The sequence below is a fragment of the Cherax quadricarinatus genome, chromosome 95 (assembly GCF_038502225.1).
Source record: "Cherax quadricarinatus isolate ZL_2023a chromosome 95, ASM3850222v1, whole genome shotgun sequence".
NCBI lineage: Eukaryota > Metazoa > Arthropoda > Malacostraca > Decapoda > Parastacidae > Cherax > Cherax quadricarinatus.
In genome coordinates this window covers 380,306-403,243 of record NC_091386.1, presented here as the reverse complement: position 1 = coordinate 403,243, position 22,938 = coordinate 380,306, and the positions used below count along the sequence as shown (strand labels likewise).

Here is a 22,938-nt window from a genome sequence, read left to right as displayed (position 1 = left end):
AGTCTTATAGGCTTCACTCTCCTGGGTAGCCTTATAGGCTTCACTCTCCTGGGTAGTCTTATAGGCTTCACTCTCCTGGGTAGTCTTATAGGCTTCACTCTCCTGGGTAGTCTTATAGGCTTCACTCTCCTGGGTAGTCTTATAGGCTTCACTCTCCTGGGTAGTCTTATAGGCTTCACTCTCCTGGGTAGTCTTATAGGCTTCACTCGTGTGTTCGTGCGTGCGTGTGAACGACGTACATTGGCTTAACATCCCACATATAAAAATATGTACCTCAGTTTTTTTCCAAATTAATATACATATAATTCTATTTTGAGATAATTTATTAGTGTTTTATTCATTAATATACTAAGTCAGACGTAGATCTACTACTGGTGGTGTCCTTGATGGTCGTGGTTGTGGTTCCACAACCACGACCATCAAGGACATCACCAGTAGTAGACAGGACAAGCCTCCATCCTCTGCAGGGGTATACATAATCCCTTGTAATGACTGCAACAAGTCAGACGTAGATCTACGCTTGGACAGTTTAAGTTAAATATACTGGAAAGATTATTTTTACAAGACAGAGGGATAGCAAGATTGAGAAGGTAAGAACCAGGCTAAGATAGACCTATGCAAACAGATGTTACCACCAGATAAGAAGAGATAGGCGAGGTGAAGATAGGTGACAAAGGCCTAAAACCACTTTTAGGTTGATCGGAAGAAATAAGCCTAAAAGCACTTTGGGTTAATAGGAAGCAATAGGTGGCATAGGCCTAAAACCACTTCAGGTTTGTCTTAAGGGATTTATTTTTACTATCACAGCCTACCTACCTAATTATCCTGGCAGTAGCTATGAAAGAATGACCAGGTTAATTATCCTGGCAGTAGCTATGAAAGAATGACCAGGTTAATTATCCTGGCAGTAGCTATGAAAGAATGACCAGGTTAATTATCCTGGCAGTAGCTATGAAAGAATGACCAGGTTAATTTTCCTGGCAGTAGCTATGAAAGAATGACCAGGTTAATTATCCTGGCAGTAGCTATGAAAGAATGACCAGGTTAATTATCCTGGCAGTAGCTAGCTAGCAGTAACAGCCTAGTTGATCAGGCCCTGATCCATCGGGAGGCCTGGTCATGGACCGGGCCGCGGGGGCGCTGATCCCCAGAATAACCTCCCGGTAACCTGGAAGGTATTCTGGGGATCAACGCCCCCACGGCCCGGTCCACGACCAGGCCTCCCAGTGGACCAGGTTGTTACTGCTGGCTGCAAGTAGTCCAACATATGGACCACAGCCTAGTTGATCCGGCAGTGACCAGTGATTATTTATGGGAGAGTTTCTAATTCTTAGAATTAACCTGACCATTCTTCTTTCATAGCTACTGCCAGGATAATTAACCTGGTCATTCTTTCATAGCTACTGCCAGGATAATTAACCTGGTCATTCTTTCATAGCTACTGCCAGGATAATTAACCTGGTCATTCTTTCATAGCTACTGCCAGGATAATTAACCTGGTCATTCTTTCATAGCTACTGCCAGGATAATTAACCTGGTCATTCTTTCATAGCTACTGCCAGGATAATTAACCTGGTCATTCTTTCATAGCTACTGCCAGGATAATTAACCTGACCATTCTTTCATAGCTACTGCCAGGATAATTAACCTGGTCATTCTTTCATAGCTACTGCCAGGATAATTAACCTGGTCATTCTTTCATAGCTACTGCCAGGATAATTAACCTGGTCATTCTTTCATAGCTACTGCCAGGATAATTAACCTTGTCATTCCTTTATGGCTACTGCCAGGATAATTAACCTGGTCATTCCTTTATAGCTACTGCCAGGATAATTAACCTGGTCATTCCTTTATAGCTACTGCCAGGATAATTAACCTGGTCATTCCTTTATAGCTACTGCCAGGATAATTAACCTGGTCATTCCTTTATAGCTACTGCCAGGATAAATAACCTGGTCATTCCTTTATAGCTACTGCCAGGATAATTTACTTTCATTTTGTATCACTAAATTCTATTACGCACAGAAATGTTTATATGTAGACAAATGGTAAGCAGGTACTACTACCCTCCTCTTGTTATAGGAATGGTAAGCAGGTACTACTACCCTCCTCTTATAGGAATGGTAAACAGGTACTACTACCCTCCTCTTGTTATAGGAATGGTAAGCAGGTACTACTACCCTCCTCTTGTTATAGGAATGGTAAGCAGGTACTACTACCCTCCTCTTATAGGAATGGTAAGCAGGTACTACTACCCTCCTCTTGTTATAGGAATGGTAAGCAGGTACTACTACCCTCCTCTTATAGGAATGGTAAACAGGTACTACTACCCTCCTCTTATAGGAATGGTAAGCAGGTACTACTACCCTCCTCTTACAGGAATGGTAAGCAGGTACTACTACCCTCCTCTTATAGGAATGGTAAGCAGGTACTACTACCCTCATCTTATAGGAATGGTAAGCAGGTACTACTACCCTCCTCTTATAGGAATGGTAAGCAGGTACTACTACCCTCCTCTTATAGGAATGGTAAGCAGGTACTACTACCCTCTAATTACAGGAATGGTAAGCAGGTACTATTACACTCTTATTATAGGAATGGTAAGCAGGTACTACTACCCTCTAATTACAGGAATGGTAAGCAGGTACTATTACACTCTTATTATAGGAATGGTAAGCAGGTACTACTACCCTTCTATTATAGGAATGGTAAGTAGGTACTACTACCCTCCTCTTGTTATAGGAATGGTAAGCAGGTACTACTACCCTCCTCTTATAGGAATGGTAAACAGGTACTACTACCCTCCTCTTATAGGAATGGTAAGCAGGTACTGCTACCCTCCTCTTATAGGAATGGTAAGCAGGCACTACTACCCTCCTCTTATAGGAATGGTAAGCAGGTACTACTACCCTCCTCTTATAGGAATGGTAAGCAGGTACTACTACCCTCCTCTTATAGGAATGGTAAGCAGGTACTACTACCCTCATCTTATAGGAATGGTAAGCAGGTACTACTACCCTCATCTTATAGGAATGGTAAGCAGGTACTACTACCCTCCTCTTATAGGAATGGTAAGCAGGTACTACTACCCTCCTCTTATAGGAATGGTAAGCAGGTACTACTACCCTCTAATTACAGGAATGGTAAGCAGGTACTATTACACTCTTATTATAGGAATGGTAAGCAGGTACTACTACCCTCTAATTACAGGAATGGTAAGCAGGTACTATTACACTCTTATTATAGGAATGGTAAGCAGGTACTACTACCCTCTAATTACAGGAATGGTAAACAGGTACTATTACACTCTTATTATAGGAATGGTAAGCAGGTACTACTACCCTTCTATTATAGGAATGGTAAGTAGGTACTACTACCCTCCTCTTGTTATAGGAATGGTAAGCAGGTACTACTACCCTCCTCTTATAGGAATGGTAAGCAGGTACTACTACCCTCCTCTTATAGGAATGGTAAGCAGGTACTACTACCCTCCTCTTATAGGAATGGTAAGCAGGTACTACTACCCTCCTCTTATAGGAATGGTAAGCAGGTACTACTACCCTCCTCTTCTTATAGGAATGGTAAACAGGTACTACTACCCTCCTCTTATAGGAATGGTAAGCAGGTACTACTACCCTCCTCTTATAGGAATGGTAAGCAGGTACTACTACCCTCCTCTTATAGGAATGGTAAGCAGGTACTACTACCCTCCTCTTATAGGAATGGTAAGCAGGTACTACTACCCTCCTCTTCTTATAGGAATGGTAAACAGGTACTACTACCCTCCTCTTATAGGAATGGTAAGCAGGTACTACTACCCTCCTCTTATAGGAATGGTAAGCAGGTACTACTACCCTCTAATTACAGGAATGGTAAGCAGGTACTATTACACTCTTATTATAGGAATGGTAAGCAGGTACTACTACCCTCTAATTACAGGAATGGTAAGCAGGTACTATTACACTCTTATTATAGGAATGGTAAGCAGGTACTACTACCCTCTAATTACAGGAATGGTAAACAGGTACTATTACACTCTTATTATAGGAATGGTAAGCAGGTACTACTACCCTTCTATTATAGGAATGGTAAGTAGGTACTACTACCCTCCTCTTGTTATAGGAATGGTAAGCAGGTACTACTACCCTCCTCTTATAGGAATGGTAAGCAGGTACTACTACCCTCCTCTTATAGGAATGGTAAGCAGGTACTACTACCCTCCTCTTATAGGAATGGTAAGCAGGTACTACTACCCTCCTCTTATAGGAATGGTAAGCAGGTACTACTACCCTCCTCTTCTTATAGGAATGGTAAACAGGTACTACTACCCTCCTCTTATAGGAATGGTAAGCAGGTACTACTACCCTCCTCTTATAGGAATGGTAAGCAGGTACTACTACCCTCCTCTTATAGGAATGGTAAGCAGGTACTACTACCCTCCTCTTATAGGAATGGTAAGCAGGTACTACTACCCTCCTTTTATAGGAATGGTAAGCAGGTACTACTACCCTCCTCTTATAGGAATGGTAAGCAGGTACTACTACCCTCCTCTTATAGGAATGGTAAGCAGGTACTACTACCCTCCTCTTCTTATAGGAATGGTAAGCAGGTACTACTACCCTCCTCTTCTTATAGGAATGGTAAGCAGGTACTACTACCCTCCTCTTATAGGAATGGTAAGCAGGTACTACTACCCTCCTCTTGTTATAGGAATGGTAAGCAGGTACTACTACTCTCCTCTTGTTATAATAATGAGACAGAGAGCACGACATCACTTGCAATATTATTGTTTTAGTATGGGTCTATTGCATATTAAGAAACAAACGGGTATATACAGAGAAAGATCACAATCAGCAGGATTCGAAGCCACGTCAGGGAAGGCTGGCAAGGTTCCCAAGTGACGTTCTAGACCACTAGGCCACAGATGCCTCAAAAGCTGGGCAGCCATGCTTCTCCCAGCCGTGCCCATCTTTGTAGAGAAACAACGAAACATACAATAAGAGAAAAATAAAAAAAATACCTAAATTAGCGATATACGTACACAACAAATGGTATAAATGGAATAACGAGACTGGAGTAGTAAAAGGCATGGAATAAGATAATGGATGTTGAAATAGAGAGGGGGAGAGAAGAGAGGAAAAGAGGGGGAGAGGAGAGAGGAAAAGAGGGGGAGAGGAAAGAGGAAAAGAGGGGGAGAGAAGAGAGGAAAAGAGGGGGAGAGGAGAGAGGAAAAGAGGGGGAGAGGAAAGAGGAAAAGAGGGGGAGAGAAGAGAGGAAAAGAGGGGGAGAGGAAAGAGGAAAAGAGGGGGAGAGAAGAGAGGACAAGAGGGGGAGAGGACAGAGGAACAGAGGGGGAGAGGAAAGAGGAAAAGAGGGGGAGAGAAGAGAGGAAAAGAGGGGGAGAGGAGAGAGGAAAAGAGGGGGAGAGGAAAGAGGAAAAGAGGGGGAGAGGAAAGAGGAAAAGAGGGGGAGAGGAGAGAGGAAAAGAGGGGGAGAGGAAAGAGGAAAAGAGGGGGAGAGGAGAGAGGAAGAGAAGAGAGAAGGAGAAAGAGAGAGAGCAAGGTGTGCCGGGCAGGATACAGGCAGTGTTTACAGTTGTTCGCCCCAATGACCCCGAGGCTCCAGTAACGGGAGGCAAGGAGAGAAAGTAGGGCTAGGGGAAAGGGGAGCGATTAAAGGGGTGGAAGAAGAATGGAGGTAAAGGGGAGAGAAGGAAAACAACGAGGAAAGGAGATGTGTTAAGTAAATGGAAGCAGAAGAGTTCAAGCTACCACCAAGAGTCATATTTGAAAATACTCTTATAAAATACTCTTACAAAATACTCTTATAAAATCCTAAATGAGGTAAATTTTCAGTTCAAACAAAATGAAATTATGAAGTTTGTTAAATTAATTAAAAAAACTCCTCTGAGGGGTTAATCTCAGTTAAAAACTGACAAATTTAACGTCAAAAGTCTCTACAAGGTTAGTTAACAAAATGGCAAATAAGAGTTGGAACCCTTGGCAAAAGTAAGAAGCAGGAATATAATGTTAAAAATGCGAGTAAGATGTGTTCAGTAGGATAAAGAAGTGATTAACATGACACTAGAACTGTGTGAGATGAATGGTTTGAAAAACCGACAACTTAAAGATTGAGACACTTATGCAACATATGGGAATCTTTATTTGCCTCACCTGACTACAGTATATAAGCCACATCTACGGCCCTATGCTGTACATTCTACAAGATTGATGGACTGAACACATCGACTCCAGGCTGAGGGACTGATTACCTCAAACTCCTCCTCTCCTTACGCCTTTCTACTTTGTATTGGACTGATGAAGCCACTGTGTGTCGAAACGTTTCCTGAATAAAGATTCCCATATGTTGCATAAGTGTCTCAATCTTCAACTGTGTGAGAGATGATGATGATGACAGCTGCCTATGTAAACACGAGATTCTTCAACTGTGTGAGAGATGATGATGATGACAGCTGCCTATGTAAACACGAGATTCTTATAAAAGTATAATAGATGAGTGTTGAAACAAGCGAGATTAATTCAGAAAGAGAACAACAACGATAAGAGTAAAGTATCAGGAACTAAGCTGAAGATTCCAAGAAGTATTTACCACAACGCAAATACTAAACCTACATGAGGCACCACATGACGGTGCCACAAGGCACTCACTCACTCACTCCAGGAACAACACCACCACCACCACTCAGTTTTAGTTAGGCAAGATTTGTCAGGAAACAGGACACGTGTTTCCCGACGCGGGTCTTAGTCATATGATGACCCACAGTTTGAGAATTTGGTCATCTGACCGAGGCCTTCCGCTAGCTTACTGGTCACCCCTTTAAAATCATGGTTATGATTATAACCATGTGGCTATCCACCACTCAATGAAATGTTCCTTTTTCTTTATCCGAGTAACGTAGCGTGCTACTGCAGTATTCTATCATCATGGAACACTAAAATACAGATTTTTGTGCTTCCCAGTTAATATTATAATGATTTTGTTCCAGGAGGCATTAGGCGCCTGGGTAATGGAGAGTAATTAAGTTTGGATAGCTCCAATTCCTAGAATCAAGAGTCCTTCACCGGCATCAAGGAATATATAGTTGTTGAAGAGTGATGTTTCCTTACTATATCTGATTACAGGACAGCTTTCCTACCTGCCTGGAGGGTACCTGGACGCTGCCTGGAAGCTACCTGGAGGCTACCTGGAAGCTACCTGGACGCTGCCTGGAAGCTACCTGGAGGCTACCTGGAGGCTACCTGGACGCTGCCTGGAAGCTACCTGGAGGCTGCATGGAGGCTGCCTGGAGACTGCCTGGAGGCTACCTGGAGGCTGCCTGGAGAGCATTCCGGGGATCAATGTCCACGCGGCCCGGTTCATGATCAGGCCTCCTGGTGGATCGGGGCCTGATCAACGAGGCTGTTACTGCTGGCCTGCACCCAGCGATGAAATAGGAAAGGAGGGGAGAAAGGTGGGGGTGTTTAATGCATGATCAAGCAAACATTTCTTTGTGTAGTATAAATATATAATTTACAATAACTGTTAAACACAAAAGAAAGGCGCTATCATGGATGTACATTCATAACAACGGGGAAACAATCCTACCAGAATGAAAGACGTCTAACAAGCTTTCGCTTCTGGAAAAATTCTATGAAAAATACGGAAAGAGCTTCGCGGAAGACGAATAACATGGATTCAGAGAAGGGAAATGATGCAAGTCAAACAGGAAGTGGAAGGGAGGGGCGACTGCACTAACCTGGAGTGTTGGAATTCCTATGACAGATGCCATTCTGCGTATTATTGCTGACTCTTGTAAAGTAGTCAAACAAGCTAAGATATGCGGGAAAGCACTAACATAATATTAAATATTTGGCCAAACTTTAAACCCAAAGGTGCCATATAGCACCAAGAAGTGGAAGGTAACCAGACTGGATCAAAGCGGAGTAGCTTCCATTCCTAATATCAAAAACTTTCATCAACATCAGGGTCCTTGAAGGGACCCGAAGTTCTTGTTATCTGCTAATGATTTCGAGACGGATATCGTCCCCGCGGACCGACCTTAGACCAGACTTAATAAATTGGAAAGGAAATATTACAGGAATGAGAATTAAAAAACAGGAGAAATTAAAGGCAAGTGTGTAGTGAATATATATCGAAGTGTGTAGTGAAGGGGTGGAATGACCTAAGAGAGGAAGTAGGGCGAGCTGACAACATACAAGGCTTTACAGTAAGAGTGTGACTGCCTTCAAGAAGGCTACAAACTAAAAAGAAACTCGACCCACCAAGGGAAGTGAAGGTTGAGGGAGGACCAGGTGCCGGAGCTCGACCCATCAAGGCACTAGGTGAGTAAAGGTTGAGGGAGTACCAGGTGCCGGAGCTCGACCCATCAAGGCACTAGGTGAGTAAAGGTTGAGGGAAGACCAGGTGCCGGAGCTCGACCCATCAAGCACAATTAGGGGAGCTAAATATAAAATGATATGGTAGCGAGACTGGTGCCAGAGGAGCATCTGGATACAAGCTACACCACTACTCTCACTTTCCTTCCACTACCGCCGCCACACCTCCTGCACCACCACTCCTCATAAGTCATCCTAGTTAAGATTATTTAGCTACAGGTACACAAGTACAATGATCATACATAGTGTAAATTATCTAGAACCCCTCCCCCCCCAAAAAAGTGACTTATTTCCATTGGGGTCATATCTTCTTTTCTAGATTTAAGTGCCTACCTCTAAAGCTTCAAAAACTAGTTTAAGATTATTTTAAGGGTGGGTACCACAACCTTAGAAAATTACGGTGGGTACCACAACCTTAGAAAAAAATATATATTTAATCACAATCAGTAAAAAGCAGTAGTTTACATAAACCCACGAAAGCCTATATTTAACCACTAACTAAAAAAAAACAATACACGTAACATGAAGGTAATCGTGGTACTAAAATAATCTTCCAGTGGTCCAAGTCATGCAGTGCATTTTACTGCAGGTTTGGAATTTTGAGACTCTATGACCGCGGGTTCAATCCCGGCCGGGGGTATGGTTTGGGTCACAGGTCCGTCCCCAGGATGCGACCCACAACAACACACGCATTCCCACATACCTATTTGTTGCTAGGTGAACAGGGGCAGCCAGCGTAGAGACGTGCCCAGACTACAGGTAGATGTTTAGTGTCGCAATAACAAATCTCGGCTCTTTCGGGTGAGAGACAAACGCTCTACCAGTACAAAGAACCAAAAAACACGATACCGTGACTGGAAAAATACACAAATAACCCGCACATAGCAGGAGCTTACGACAACGTTTCGGTCCAATTTGGACCGAAACGTCGTGGTAAGCTCCTCTCTCTCCTATGTGCGGGTTACCTGTGTAGGCTACATTTCGAACGCATACAAACCAGCGCAAGTTAATTCAGTTTAACTTCTGAGTAATGCTATGGAACGCAAACTCAAAATCCTGCCTGAGTAAGGGGACTGTTTTGTGCTTATATCAGCCGTATGATAAGCTTGATTTAGGTTAAATATACAGGTGTGTATAAACACTGCTCTTTCAATATTTCTACAATGATTGCATTAAAAATATGATTATTGCAAGCATACAGCGGTGACAAATTATAAAAATTACCCCAGTATAACAAACCAAAATAACATGACTTATTCCTCTATAATTCCTAATCACTGTTATTAACGCAGAAGCGAGAGAGAGAGAGAGAGAGAGAGAGAGAGAGAGAGAGAGAGAGAATGGGAGGGAGGGGAGAGAACACGCACGTCAGGCCTCTTGTCAATACCTTAAAGCTGAACCAGCCACACACAGCCAAGACGCGCCACACTCAGGACCAACTGCCTCCGTCACCAATCCCTTGCCAACCTCTGTTGTGTATGTTTCTTACCATATATACATGCCTGCATCAGGACCTAAGCTGGTTTATAAACGTGGCAGTGCCTCTGCCTATTCTAGTGCCTGCCAATACCTGTGTGTTTGCGAAATTATTTAAACATTATCAATCAGTCCACAGCAGGATTAGAACCCGCATACATTGCAGGTGTGCACAGGTGATGCAGTGTGTGCAGGTTCGAACCCTGCTGTGGACTAATTATATATATATATATATATATATGTGTGTGTGTGTGTGTGTGTGTGTGTGTGTGTGTGTGTGTGTGTGTGTGTGTGTGTGTGTGTGTGTGTACACATTAATATTTTAACATACTATGCACCCTGGGAGTAGTAATGTCTGAGGATCTCACTTTCAAGGATCACAACAGTGCCACGACCGCACGTGCAAAGAAAATGATAGGATGGATAATGAGAACTTTCAAAACGAGAGATGCCAAGCCCATGATGATCCTTTTCAAATCACTTGTTCTCTCTAGGCTGGAATACTGCTGTACATTAACATCTCCATTCAAAGCAGGTGAAATCGCAGATCTAGAGAGTGTACAGAGATCCTTTACTGCACGTATAAGTTCCGTCAAGCACCTTAACTACTGGGAACGCTTGGAAGCACTTGACTTGTACTCGTTGGAACGCAGGAGGGAGAGATATATCATAATCTACACTTGGAAAATCTTGGAAGGAATGGTCCCAAATCTGCACACAGAAATCACTCCCTACGAAAGTAAAAGACTGGGCAGGCGATGCAAAATGCCCCCAATAAAAAGTAGGGGCGCCATTGGTACACTAAGAGAAAACACCGTAAGTGTTCGGGGCCCAAAACTGTTCAACAGCCTCCCATCAAGCATTAGGGGAATTGCCAATAAACCCCTGGCTGCCTTCAAGAGAGAGCTGGACAGATACCTAAAGTCAGTGCCGGATCAGCCGGGCTGTGGCTCATACGTTGGACTGCGTGCGGCCAGCAGTAACAGCCTAGTTGATCAGGCCCTGATCCATCGGGAGGCCTGGTCATGGACCGGGCCGCGGGGGCGTTGATCCCCGGAATAACCTCCAGGTAACCCTGAGTTTATACATAAGACCTGTAGAAAGTAATCAATTGTATATATATATATATATATATATATATATATATATATATATATATATATATATATATATATATATATATATATCGTTGTTCCAAGACTCGGGTGAGTGAAAGCAGAACTCACAAACAAACACATTAACACGCTCTGGCTACTTTAAAACCCGTTTTCTATATATATAAGCTTACCCTCCAGCCCCCTAGTCCCGCCACCTGCTCTCCTCTAATGTGTATCGACCCATAATATCGTGCTTTACATTCTTAGGCAGTGCAGTGGCGGACCAAGTGAAGCTTGTGCTTAGTGCACTAGTGATGCTGCTCTCGCGTCACCACAACCTCTAGGCTTACACAAACGTGCTTACAGCAAACCCTTTATGTTTTAAACGGAGTCTATATTTGTTACTAAATTCCTGCGGCATTCTGCCGTTCAACCGTCATTCCCTTAAATAATTACAGCAATTAAGGATATTAGATAACTCTTCGCCCACTACGATTTTTTTCAGGTTGAAAAACTTCTAATAAACGAAATATTTCACGACAAACCTCCTAAGTGCTGTATACTTGTCTTCATATTTTGTCAATATGAGACACCTAGCAACTGTTTTATCGAGAAGAATAAGTCAAAATACCATTGATGGAACACTTCATAAATAATCCGCACAGAAGGTAACTTATGACCACGATTGGTGTGTCCTGGACAATTGCCAAATCATACGCGTCATCTTCTAAGGTGTGTCTTTTTGTGAATTGTACCATCCCTGACCTGAAAATACAGCACTAGAATACACTACTATCTTCACACAAGGACCAATTATATCCTGGTGGTCTTTAGAGTTAGATGCAAGCAAGCAAGCAAACACACTACATATGCAGTTTTTACCCCACAACACCACGTTCACATCCAATTAGAACATTCTTGGGGGGAGAGTTAACTCCGTAGGGGTCGTACAGCGCCTAGGAGAATAGAAGTTAATCAAGTTCGATCTAAGGAAGCGGAGGTCTGTTCTTATTCCTTAGATCAAGCGTCATGTAACCTCCCTGGAGGAGTCTAAGCTTTCAATATTTGTATGAGCTATGTTGTACTTCTTGCAACCTAACTGCCAGTTATGTTGAACTTCTTGCGACCTACCTATCTGCCAGTTATGTTGAACTTATTGCGACCTACCTATCTGCCAGTTGCGCTGCACTTACTGCGACCTACCTATCTGCCAAGCCTCCGCCACCACTAGGCTGAGAGTTTAAAAACCTACACCATGACCCATCAGCCCACATTCACCCAAACTATCACAACGTTAAACTCATATGGGTCATACAGCGCTGTATTAAACACTCTCACCTATATTAACAACCCCCCAACCAGCACTCGCCCTTCAAGGGGTGGTGTCTTGATACTATTGAAATGTTCTTATTTGCGGTAATTTCTTTTCCTTGGATCGAACATGATCACTTTCCATTTCCTAAGGAATGTTCTACATGACTGGAGCTTCCTTATGATGATGACCATACTCTCTGTGCCCAAACCAAGCTGCGGAAGTCAGAAGCCACACAAGTTGAACAGGCAATGAAAAAAACACGGTGTAATCTGAGCTGAGATGCCAAGTGGTGGTAGGAAGCAGCAGTAGCCGAGGCACCAGCCTAGTGCTGTCTGGCTGCCCAACAAGCAACCCCTTTGTTTCTTCTCGGTACACACCACAACACTGTATACACTGGGTTCTTCTGTACTGATGATTATATTAAACCAGATTTTGCCGCCGAACTGGCTAGTTTATTGTGCACCCCATATCCATCCTGTGCACGGTAGCTTAACGTATTAAAACATAAAAGGCTAAAGACCTAGGCTCCAAAAGGGGTTAACATTAATACAGTTGGATTTATATTTACAGTTGACTTATCTGTTGCAAGCAAATTTAGGAAATTTGCTTAATATGTCTGGTATCTTTTTTCATTCATATCTTGACATCTGGATATATTCCTAAGTGGACAGTTAAGCACAATGTTCAAGACTCCATAAGGATGACTGCATATTTTGCCAAACTGCCTGAAGTACTGATGAGAACAGTGCACTAATTTCTTGTGTACTGACGAGTACAATACATATGCCAGGTTCTTGTGTACTGACAAGTACAATGTATACTTACTTGGTTCATGTGTACTGAAAACAGTATACACTGGGTTTTTGTGTGCTGACAACTACAATGTATGCACTTCCTGTGTACTGATAAGTACAATGATACACTTACTGTGTACTGACAAGTACAATGTATACACTGGGTTCCTGTGTACTGACAAGTACAAGGTATATACTAGGTTGTGTATTGACGAGAACATGTATACACTTGGTTCTCATGTACAGACAGACGTACGTGAGGAAGGTACGTCCTCACTTACCAGTTATATTCACTCTACCTAACTTCATATATAGATTTCTCAACACCCTTCAGGCAAGTTACACTGGTTCCAGTCTAGTACAGTTCTCATTGAATTGTTTGCTGGGGTTGAATGTATCCAATTATCTTTTTTTTTTCTTAAGGTGCTTTAAGCACATTAGGTTTAGTAAGGATTTGCACTCGGCTTCAAGCAGATCATCCCACTAGAATGTTAAACCAACAATGCTGATGTAAGAATGTGGTAAAGAAAACTAAACAAATATATTGATTTTCCTAAGAATCACATGATAGTCAAAATTCACCCCTTTAGCAGCGTCTTCCGACATTCCTGGGACTTGTGTGTGACTTTCAAGGGGACTTATGTGTGACTTTCAAGGGGACTTGTGTGTGACTTTCAAGGGAACTTGTGTGTGACTTTCAAGGGGAAAATGGACTTAACCAGTTCAGCCAGGTTGCGACTGCTACACGAGTCTGTGGACTCCTGGCTGCAATAAGAACATAAGAAAGGAACACTGCAGCAGGCCTACCGGCCCATGCGAGGCAGGTCCAAGTCTCCTACCGGCTTAAGCCAATTCCCCAACCCAGTCAGGGCAGGTCACATTCACTTAAGGAAGGAACACGACAACTGACCTAGAAACACAAGCTAGTCAGGTCCAACTCACACCCACCCACACCCACTCATGTATTTATCTAACCTATTTTTAAAACTACACAACGTTTTAGCCTCAATAACTGTACTTATTGAGTTACCTTTACCTCTGATATACCATTGATAAGTTTCAAGAGTTTTCCTGCTCTCAGAGCCTGGCCCTAGATCAGGCTTGTCTGGTGCTTGCCTGGATAAACAGGTTGTTGCTGCTGGTGGCCGATGGTACACACATCCATCACAGCCTGATTGATCTAGCACTTAGTGGAACACAAGAATGGAGGTACACTCCAGTATGTCTACTTGCCCATACTAGGCAGGTCATCTCACCCACCCATACTCACTTACCAGGTTTCCTCTTAAGACTTTTATACTTGTCCCGGCAATCAAGGAAGAGGTCTGTCCTCAGGCCAGGCTGCAAGGGTATACGAACTCTCAAAACCGGTTACAGTTGTCACAGGAATGCCCTGTCCGTGATCCTCGCAGTTTAAATTCCGTCAATTCCTATGAGTATCTGATGTGGTTAGGTACAGTTCCCTCAAGACACTCCTCGTAGTGCTGTTCTCTCAGTCCCGAGAGAAGACTAGCTGGGAAACAATATTTTCAAGCTGGTAGACATGTTTGACCAGGTGTGGGCTCCACGCTGGCGCTGCATGCTTCATCCCAAACCACAAAGTCCCCCCTAAGTTAACTTTTATTGAGGCAAAACTACAATTATATTACAGACATGTAATCTATTTCAGGGGCATCATCCCTTGCGACCCAGTCCTATACCAGGCTGATGACCTGATTAACCAGCCTGTTGTTGCCAGCACCACGCAAGTCATCGTAGGTACAACTGGCCTGATCAAACTGGCTAGACCTTCTCTATCTCCCTCTTGAAGACAGCTAGATATGTTGGTAATTCCTACCATGTATGAAGGCACAAAGTGTTGCAGGCATACACTATGAATATATTATGTAGCATTAATTTGGTATACCACAATAGTCTGAGTTATTTCCACTGAGTTCTTAACCTATTTCCATTGTCAGACATACAGTTTCTCTGTACTTGAGAACCGAACCTGGAGACTTTTGATTTTGACACGAATGCTCTCACCAGTGAGCTACTCGGCACCCCTGGATCCAATGTAGAACTGTGCGCAGGTGGGGAAAAGATGGGGAAGGACTGGAGATAGGGAAGAAGAGACGGGAGAAGTGAGAGAAAGAAAAGGTGGGAGAAGAGGACGCAGACGCTTCAAGTGAAGAAAGAGAGGAAGGGGAAGGAAACCGGGAGGATAAGAGAGGAAGGGAGAGGGAGGAGGAAGAAGCGAAGCCGAGAGAACAAACCAGCCAGAGTAAGTCTTAAAGGGGCTGGGAGGGAAAGAGGGAGGGAGGCGACTGGCTGGTGTCTCGCCGTTACATAAGCTGGGAACGCTACCAACCCGCTACCCCGTCCCACACTCCTAACCTTCCCCCACCCCAACACGTTCCACTACACTAGTGAGATGGTAATCCACAAGTAATAGTAGCTTTAGCCCTGCTGAAGTTATTATTACTGCAGATGTTCATACAATGTAATACAGAATTGTCTAAAAAACACACAGCAGGTGTTTCCACAATGTAACTACCATACAGCAGTATGTCGCAGTACACTGGTGTTCCCACAAAATAACTATCATATAGAATAGTGTAGCAGTGCTGATATTCCCAACAACGTAACTATCATACAAAACTGTAGGATACTGCAGAAGTTTACCAAAAATGTAACTATCGTGCAGCAGCAGATGTTGGGTTTTCCAACAACGCAACTATCACATGGAACAATGCAGTAGCACGTTTCTGGTGCTCCTAACAGTGTAATTATCACACTGATAGCAGCATACTGCGAGTGCGCGCGTCTGCAGTCACAAAAACACTACAGTACTTACCGTATTGTCTCCACGATCTCGTACGCCCCATCATGTTTGTCCTAAGAAAGAGATAAAAAATTCACTTAGTGCAACATCCAAAACAAATCAAGTTGTAGGTAAGTAGACCATTCTGCCAACTAGTCATTGAAGCTAACGCATTCGGTAACTATAAAAATAGCTTGGACAAAAATTTGTTGTTGGTTCATACACCCGTGTAGCGTTAGCCAGTAGTATTACCCAAGTTTAATAGTCGCCACACACACAATATAAGTCACCATACACACGGTATTACGTAAGTTTGTCACTACACACAGTACAAGTCACCATACAAACTATGTCAAAAGACACTAGTCACCACACAAAATAATAGTTACCCCATAAAAAGTTGTCCCCCCCCTGGTCACAGACCGGGCCGCGGGGGCGTTGACCCCCGGAACTCTCTCCAGGTAATCTCCAGGTAATCCCCCCAGGCATGGTACTCGCCTACTTCTCTCTCATTTTTATATCTGACAGACAGGGACATCAATCAATGCATTCTATCAACTTTTGCAGACGATACTAGAATTTGTATGGTAGTGGCATCCATAGAAGGCAGCGAACCTCAAGCTGATGTATACCAAGTCTTTCAGTGGACCACTGAAAACAACATTATGCTCCAAGAAGACAAATTTCACTGACTACGCCAAGGAAAATGGAAAACATAAAAACAAGGTCGAAGTACAAGACCGTCAAACCACTCAATAGACCGTGTCAATTATGAAAACCTTGGGAGTGATAAATCAATGAGCAATGTTATTGGAACTGCAAGAAAAATGATGTTGGATAACTAGAACCTTCAAAACAGAGATATGCCATGCCAATGAAGATACTGTTCAGGTCACTGGTTCTCTCTAGGCTGGAATATGTATTAACGGCCCCCTTCAAGGCAGGTGAAACTGCTGACCTAGAAAATATATAGAGAACCCTTCATAGTTCGTATGAACCTGCACACCGAAATTACTACTTATAAGCACACGAGACTTGGAGGAGGATACTTCCAATGAAAAGAAGGGGAGCACTGTATATCCAGAGAACTCAATAAGTGTTAAGGGACTACGACTCTTCCCTCCTTTCATGCACAAAGGGGATCACCAAGAAACACCTAGCTGTCTTCAACAGAGAACTCAAATTCCTCAAAAATAGTTCCTGATCAGCCGAGTTGTGGTGCATATGTTGGACTGCGGGCGGTGGGCACTAACAGGTTGATCGATCAGGCTAGCAACCAAGAGGCCTGGTCTGGGACCAGACCGCGGAAGCAGTGACATCCGGAAGACTCCAGGTATAATGGTCACCACACAATATTGCGGCAACAAAGTATGTCACTAAACTATATTACGTTACCACACAGTATATTCACCTCAACAGTCATGATATACTATGTGTCTACACAGTATAAGCTACCAAACATACAGCACAAGTCACCACACTCGCCAAACACACAGTATAATGTTCACCACACAGCATATTATTATTCCCAGTTTGATTCACAAACTATAATACCAATCACATACTGGTAGCATAATAGCCACCATGTAGTATAATAACCACATCGTGTAAGTCACCATGCACAGTATACTAGTCACTACATAAGACAGGCACTGTAATAGCACAACACAAATAAATACACGTACCCTCCACGTAGTACAAGGAACTACAGAACAGTCATGACAGTACAATAGTCACCACAACAGTATTCACCAGATTAAAAATCACCATACAGTACAAAATACAAGTCATTACACAGTGCATTAGTTGGGATACAGTACAATAATTAGTACACGGTACAGTAGTCAGCAAACAGTACAATTCACCATAAAGTACAATAGTAGCCACACAGTACAATCGTCACCATACAGTACAATAGTCGTCACACACAGTACAAGTCATTACACAGCACGTCAATCAGTGCAGTCACTGCACACATTACAAGCAGACCCACTCAGTACAAGTCACTATACACAGTACAGGTCACTGTACACAGTACAAGCCACCACACAGTATAATAGTCAGTACACAGTATAAGTCACCACTAATAGTCACGTCACAAAAGTATAATTACCCGTAGTCTCACACTATAATAGTTCTTACACAACATACTAGTTACCTGTAGTCTCACCCTATAGTCACAAACAGAATATTCACACCACAAGCATACAGTACGTATCCAGATATTAAGTCACTACACAGTATAAGGCACATCACACAATAATCTCTTCAAACAGTAGCTGCATGACTTAGGGAATGAGAATGGAATGAGTTAAACTAACGTGGAAGACAACTTAATCCGTTAAAGTGATCCTAGGGGATGTCTTTTCTACGACCTGGCCTTAGACTAGGCCTTCTAAATTGGAAAAGGAAATACATGTAATACAGAATTAAGAACTGTTAAGACGGCTATATAATATCAAAAGTGTGTGCGTGTGTGTATTCTGAAGGCAGTATAAGTGTAAGAGATACACCTGTCATATGTTCACGAGACAAAGAAAAAAAAAAGTAATCCGACAGATTAGTACTTCCTTGAATGATTACTCTATCCACCTACTACCATACATATATTCAAGAATACGGTCGACAGTTCCTCACTCTGCCAGAACTCGGTAAATGTCGGTCAAGGCAGGTAAAAACAGTGTTAGCAGCAACGTGTCTGTCGCAGCAAACACAATTGGGCGAGTAAACACAATAGGTTCACTGGGTCATCCTACCCACTGCATAAGGGTGTCTTGTGACACAGCGTAGTGTTATATATCCAGCAAGAAATAAGGTCACAAGAGGAATTCCTTTACGCAAGCCACTTCAGTTCCGCAAATAACCAGAGATCCATTACACTGACAAGCAAAGCTAAAAATATTCTGGGATACAGGCTGTGTTATTAAAGTTGATAAGATATAGTGTTCAACACCAGTTCTAACTTGCTAGACTATTGGAAATACAAAAAAAAAAAAAAAATAACATACATTAGAGTTTATATTCTATCAATGTCAACGAGAATACGACTTTTAATTGTAATATTCTTATGAAACTAATTTAAAACTGAGTAGGTACAAAATGTTTTTTTTCTTTATCTTAGGCCAGTTTAGGGAGATGATACTAATGGTAGGAAGCATTATTTACTGCCTGAGGCACTGCCGCTACTTTCATTCATTGTCAAGGTTGTCTCTGGAGTAGCGAGGGTAAGCTTACACTTCATATAGCTGTGTATAAAAGTAAATGGTACAGGGATCTCCTCAATGCCATCTGTTTGCGCGCGCGCATGTTCGTTATTTTTATTGTATTTCAAGCAGTTTCAGTGGCCAAGTGAAATAGACTAACTGAACGGGGCTACATTATCAGCCGCCTCATTTGCACTCCATTAATTGTAACATATATCCATGAGTTCGGTGTCTCGAATTACACCTCGTAAATCTGAAGGATTAAGAACTGTTAGCCATACAGGAAAGTAGTGTATACGGAGTGTATATTTACCTGCCATCTTATATGCTAATGTGATAGAAAGGTTAGTAATCCTGCAACAGTACAAAAATTTAACAGACTAACGTCTTATTTAGGCAAGGTACTTTTAAACTGACATTATATTATCATCAATACTTTACCAGCATCTGTTTTGTGTTAATTCTACAATAGTTGCATAGGAAATCTCACGTGAAATTTGTGTATCTAGATGACTTTATATTTGCAACAACTGTGTCGACACGTGGCTATCATGTTTAAAACAACCACCATAACTTTTCCACACCACGACCTCTCATACTATATGGGTTCTTTGCTCACCAGCTGCCTCAACCACAACCACAACCAAATGAGTTTCAATCACACCACACAGTATTAATTAATATCACTTTCCTCTCAATCACCAGCTGGGTTCAATCAGAACTATCTGAGTTTCAATCACATCACTGTTAATACCACTGCTCTCAATCACCAGCTGGGCTCAATCACAACCACCCGAGTTTCAATCACACCACACTATTAATACCACTTTGCTCTCAATCACCAGCTGGGATCAATCACAACCACCTGAGTTTCAATCACACCACACTGTTAATACCACTTTGTTCTCAATCACCAGCTGGGATCACTTACAACCACCTGAGTTTCAATCACACCACACACTGTTAATACCACTTTGCTCTCAATCACCAGCTGGATCAATCACAACCACCTGAGTTTCAATCACACCATACACTGTTAATACCACTTTGTTCTCAATCACCAGCTGGGATCAATCACAACCACCTGAGTTTCAATCACACCACACACTTAATACCACTTTGTTCTCAATCACCAGCTGGGATCAATAACAACCATCTGAGTTTCAATCACACCACACTGTTAATACCACTTTGTTCTCAATCACCAGCTGGGCTCAATCACAACCACCTGAGTTTCAATCACACCACACTGTTAATACCACTTTGTTCTCAATCACCAGCTGGGATCACTTACAACCACCTGAGTTTCAATCACACCATACACTGTTAATACCACTTTGTTCTCAATCACCAGCTGGGATCAATCACAACCACCTGAGTTTCAATCACACCACACAATACCACTTTGTTCTCAATCACCAGCTGGGATCAATAACAACCATCTGAGTTTCAATCACACCACACTGTTAATACCACTTTGTTCTCAATCACCAGCTGGGCTCAATCACAACCACCTGAGTTTCAATCACACCACACTGTTAATGCCACTGTTCTCAATCACAAGCTGGGATCAATCACAACCACCTGAGTTTCAATCACACCGCACTGTTAACACCACTTTGTTCTCAATCACCAGCTGGGATCAATAACAACCACCTGAGTTTCAATCACACCACACAGTTAATACCACTGTTTTCAATCACCAGCTGGGATCAATAACAACCACCCGAGTTTCAATCACACCACACTGTTAATACCACTTTGTTCTCAATCACCAGCTGGGCTCAATCACAACCACCTGAGTTTCAATCACACCACACTGTTAATACCACTTTGTTCTCAATCACTAGCTGGGATCAATAACAACCACCCGAGTTTCAATCACACCACACACTGTTAATACCACTTCGTTCTCAATCACCAGCTGGGATCAATAACCACCTGAGTTTCAATCACGCCACACAGTTAATACCACTTTGTTTTCAATCACCAGCTGGGATCAATAACAACCACCCGAGTTTCAATCACACCACACTGTTAATACCACTTTGTTATCAATCACCAGCTGGGCTCAATCACAACCACCTGAGTTTCAATCACACCACACTGTTAATACCACTTTGTTCTCAATCACTAGCTGGGATCAATAACAACCACCCGAGTTTCAATCACACCACACACTTAATACCACTTCGTTCTCAATCACTAGCTGGGATCAATCACACCACACACTGTTAATACCACTTTGTTCTCAATCACCAGCTGGATCAATCACAACCACCTGAGTTTCAATCACACCACACACTGTTAATACCACTTTGTTCTCAATCACCAGCTGGATCAATCACAACAATGTCCTTGTCTAGGTTGTATATTCCTGCCATAAATATGAAGCGATGGCGGCCAGCCATGGACAAGCAGGTTAAAAGTAAGCCAGTGAGGGAGATGGAGAGGGAAGGGAGGGAGAGGGAAGGGAGATGGAGAGGGGAGGGAGATGGAGAGGGAAGGGAGATGGAGAGGGAAGGGAGGGAGATGGAGTGGGAAGGGAGGGAGATGGAGAAGGAAGAGAGAGAGATGGAGAAGGAAGAGAGAGAGAGATGGAGAAGGAAGAGAGAGAGAGATGGAGAAGGAAGAGAGAGAGATGGAGAAGGAAGAGGGAGATGGAGAGGGGAGAGAGCTGGAGAGGGAAGGGGGGGAGATGGAGAGCGGAGGGAGATGGAGAAGGAAGAGAGGTAGATGAAGGAAGAGAGGGAGATGGAGAAGGAAGAGAGGGAGATGAAGGAAGAGAGGGAGATGAAGGAAGAGAGGGAGATGGAGAGGGGAGGGAGATGGAGAAGGAAGAGAGGGAGATGAAGGAAGAGGGAGATGGAGAGGGGAGGGAGATGGAGAAGGAAGAGAGGGAGATGAAGGAAGAGAGGGAGATGAAGGAAGAGAGGGAGATGGAGAAGGAAGAGAGGGAGATGAAGGAAGAGAGGGAGATGGAGGAAGAGAGGGAGATGAAGGAAGAGAGGGAGATGGAGAAGGAAGAGAGAAATGGAGGGGAGAGAGATGGAGAGGGAAGGGAGATGGAGAGGGAAGGGAGGGAGACGGAGAGAAGAGGGAAAGGGAGAGGAAATAGAAGAAACGGAGAAATAAGAGGAAACAATGAGAAAGGGGGAGGATAGGTAGAGGAGAACGAGAGGTACAAGAATAAATAACATAATAGAAAGAATGGGAGAGTCATAGTATGAGAAAATGAGAATTATAATTAATCATGGGGAGCACTAAACCCACAGGGATCATACAACGCCTGTGAGGGGGGGGGGGATGAAAGGTATTTAGACTCAATTTAGGAAACTGGAGCACAGATCCAATGCCCAAGATCAAGATCCCCTCATCAGCATCAAGGAACTAGCCTTTAGGGTAGAGAAAGATAAAATAGATATAGAGGGAATATAATGGAGGGGATAATAATGGTGTAGTTGTCTGGGTTATAATATTCATTACTGGTCGCCACAAACACCATCACAACCTTCTAGCACCAACATGGAGGGAGAATAGGTACTCCCAGGAGGAAAAGGCGAGTGAAGAGACGAAGCAGGAGAGGAAAATGGGGGGGAGGAGGGTAAAAATGAGTACAAAAACGGCCGGTGAGGAGACTCACAGCGCCTGAACCCGATGTCAGCGGCCAGTGAAAAATAATGGCCTCCACCCCTGCCGGACTGTGAAGTTTGAGCTCTAGCGACTTTTCAGACTCCGGCATTATTACCAACCACTGTTATCTTGTCAACACTACCACTAATTTCCACTCCACTTAGGAAAAGCCAGCCCCATACTGGAGCGGATCACACTCGCGTGCTCTCACTCTCCATGCC

The 22,938-nt window shown here is 43.1% G+C and overlaps 2 protein-coding genes across 12 annotated transcripts in view; one reads left to right on the top strand and one right to left on the bottom strand.

Annotated features, from left to right (window-relative positions):
- gpp (DOT1 like histone lysine methyltransferase grappa) overlaps positions 1 to 22,938 on the bottom strand; it is a 409,864-nt gene extending 386,926 nt beyond the window's left edge. For all 10 annotated transcript variants that reach the window (XR_011394677.1, XM_070104816.1, XM_053798787.2 and 7 more), the window contains exons 1-2: positions 22,728 to 22,938; positions 15,915 to 15,955 (exon numbers count right to left, since the gene is read on the bottom strand). Coding sequence is in view for 9 of the 10 variants with exons in the window: in XM_070104816.1 (XP_069960917.1) it covers positions 15,915 to 15,955; positions 22,728 to 22,826 (140 nt within the window). In the remaining variant the exon portion in view is untranslated. The remainder of the gene's footprint in view (positions 1 to 15,914; positions 15,956 to 22,727) is intronic.
- The window catches only part of Atac2 (Ada2a-containing complex component 2), a 32,238-nt gene continuing 25,251 nt past the window's right edge, over positions 15,952 to 22,938 (top strand). Inside the window, exon 1 of one of the 2 annotated variants that reach the window (XM_070104831.1) lies at positions 15,952 to 16,012. The gene's annotated coding sequence lies outside the window, so the exon portion shown is untranslated. Of the gene's footprint in view, positions 16,013 to 19,405; positions 19,429 to 22,938 lie in introns of those variants that run through there. The other variant, XM_070104832.1, reaches the window with a different exon arrangement.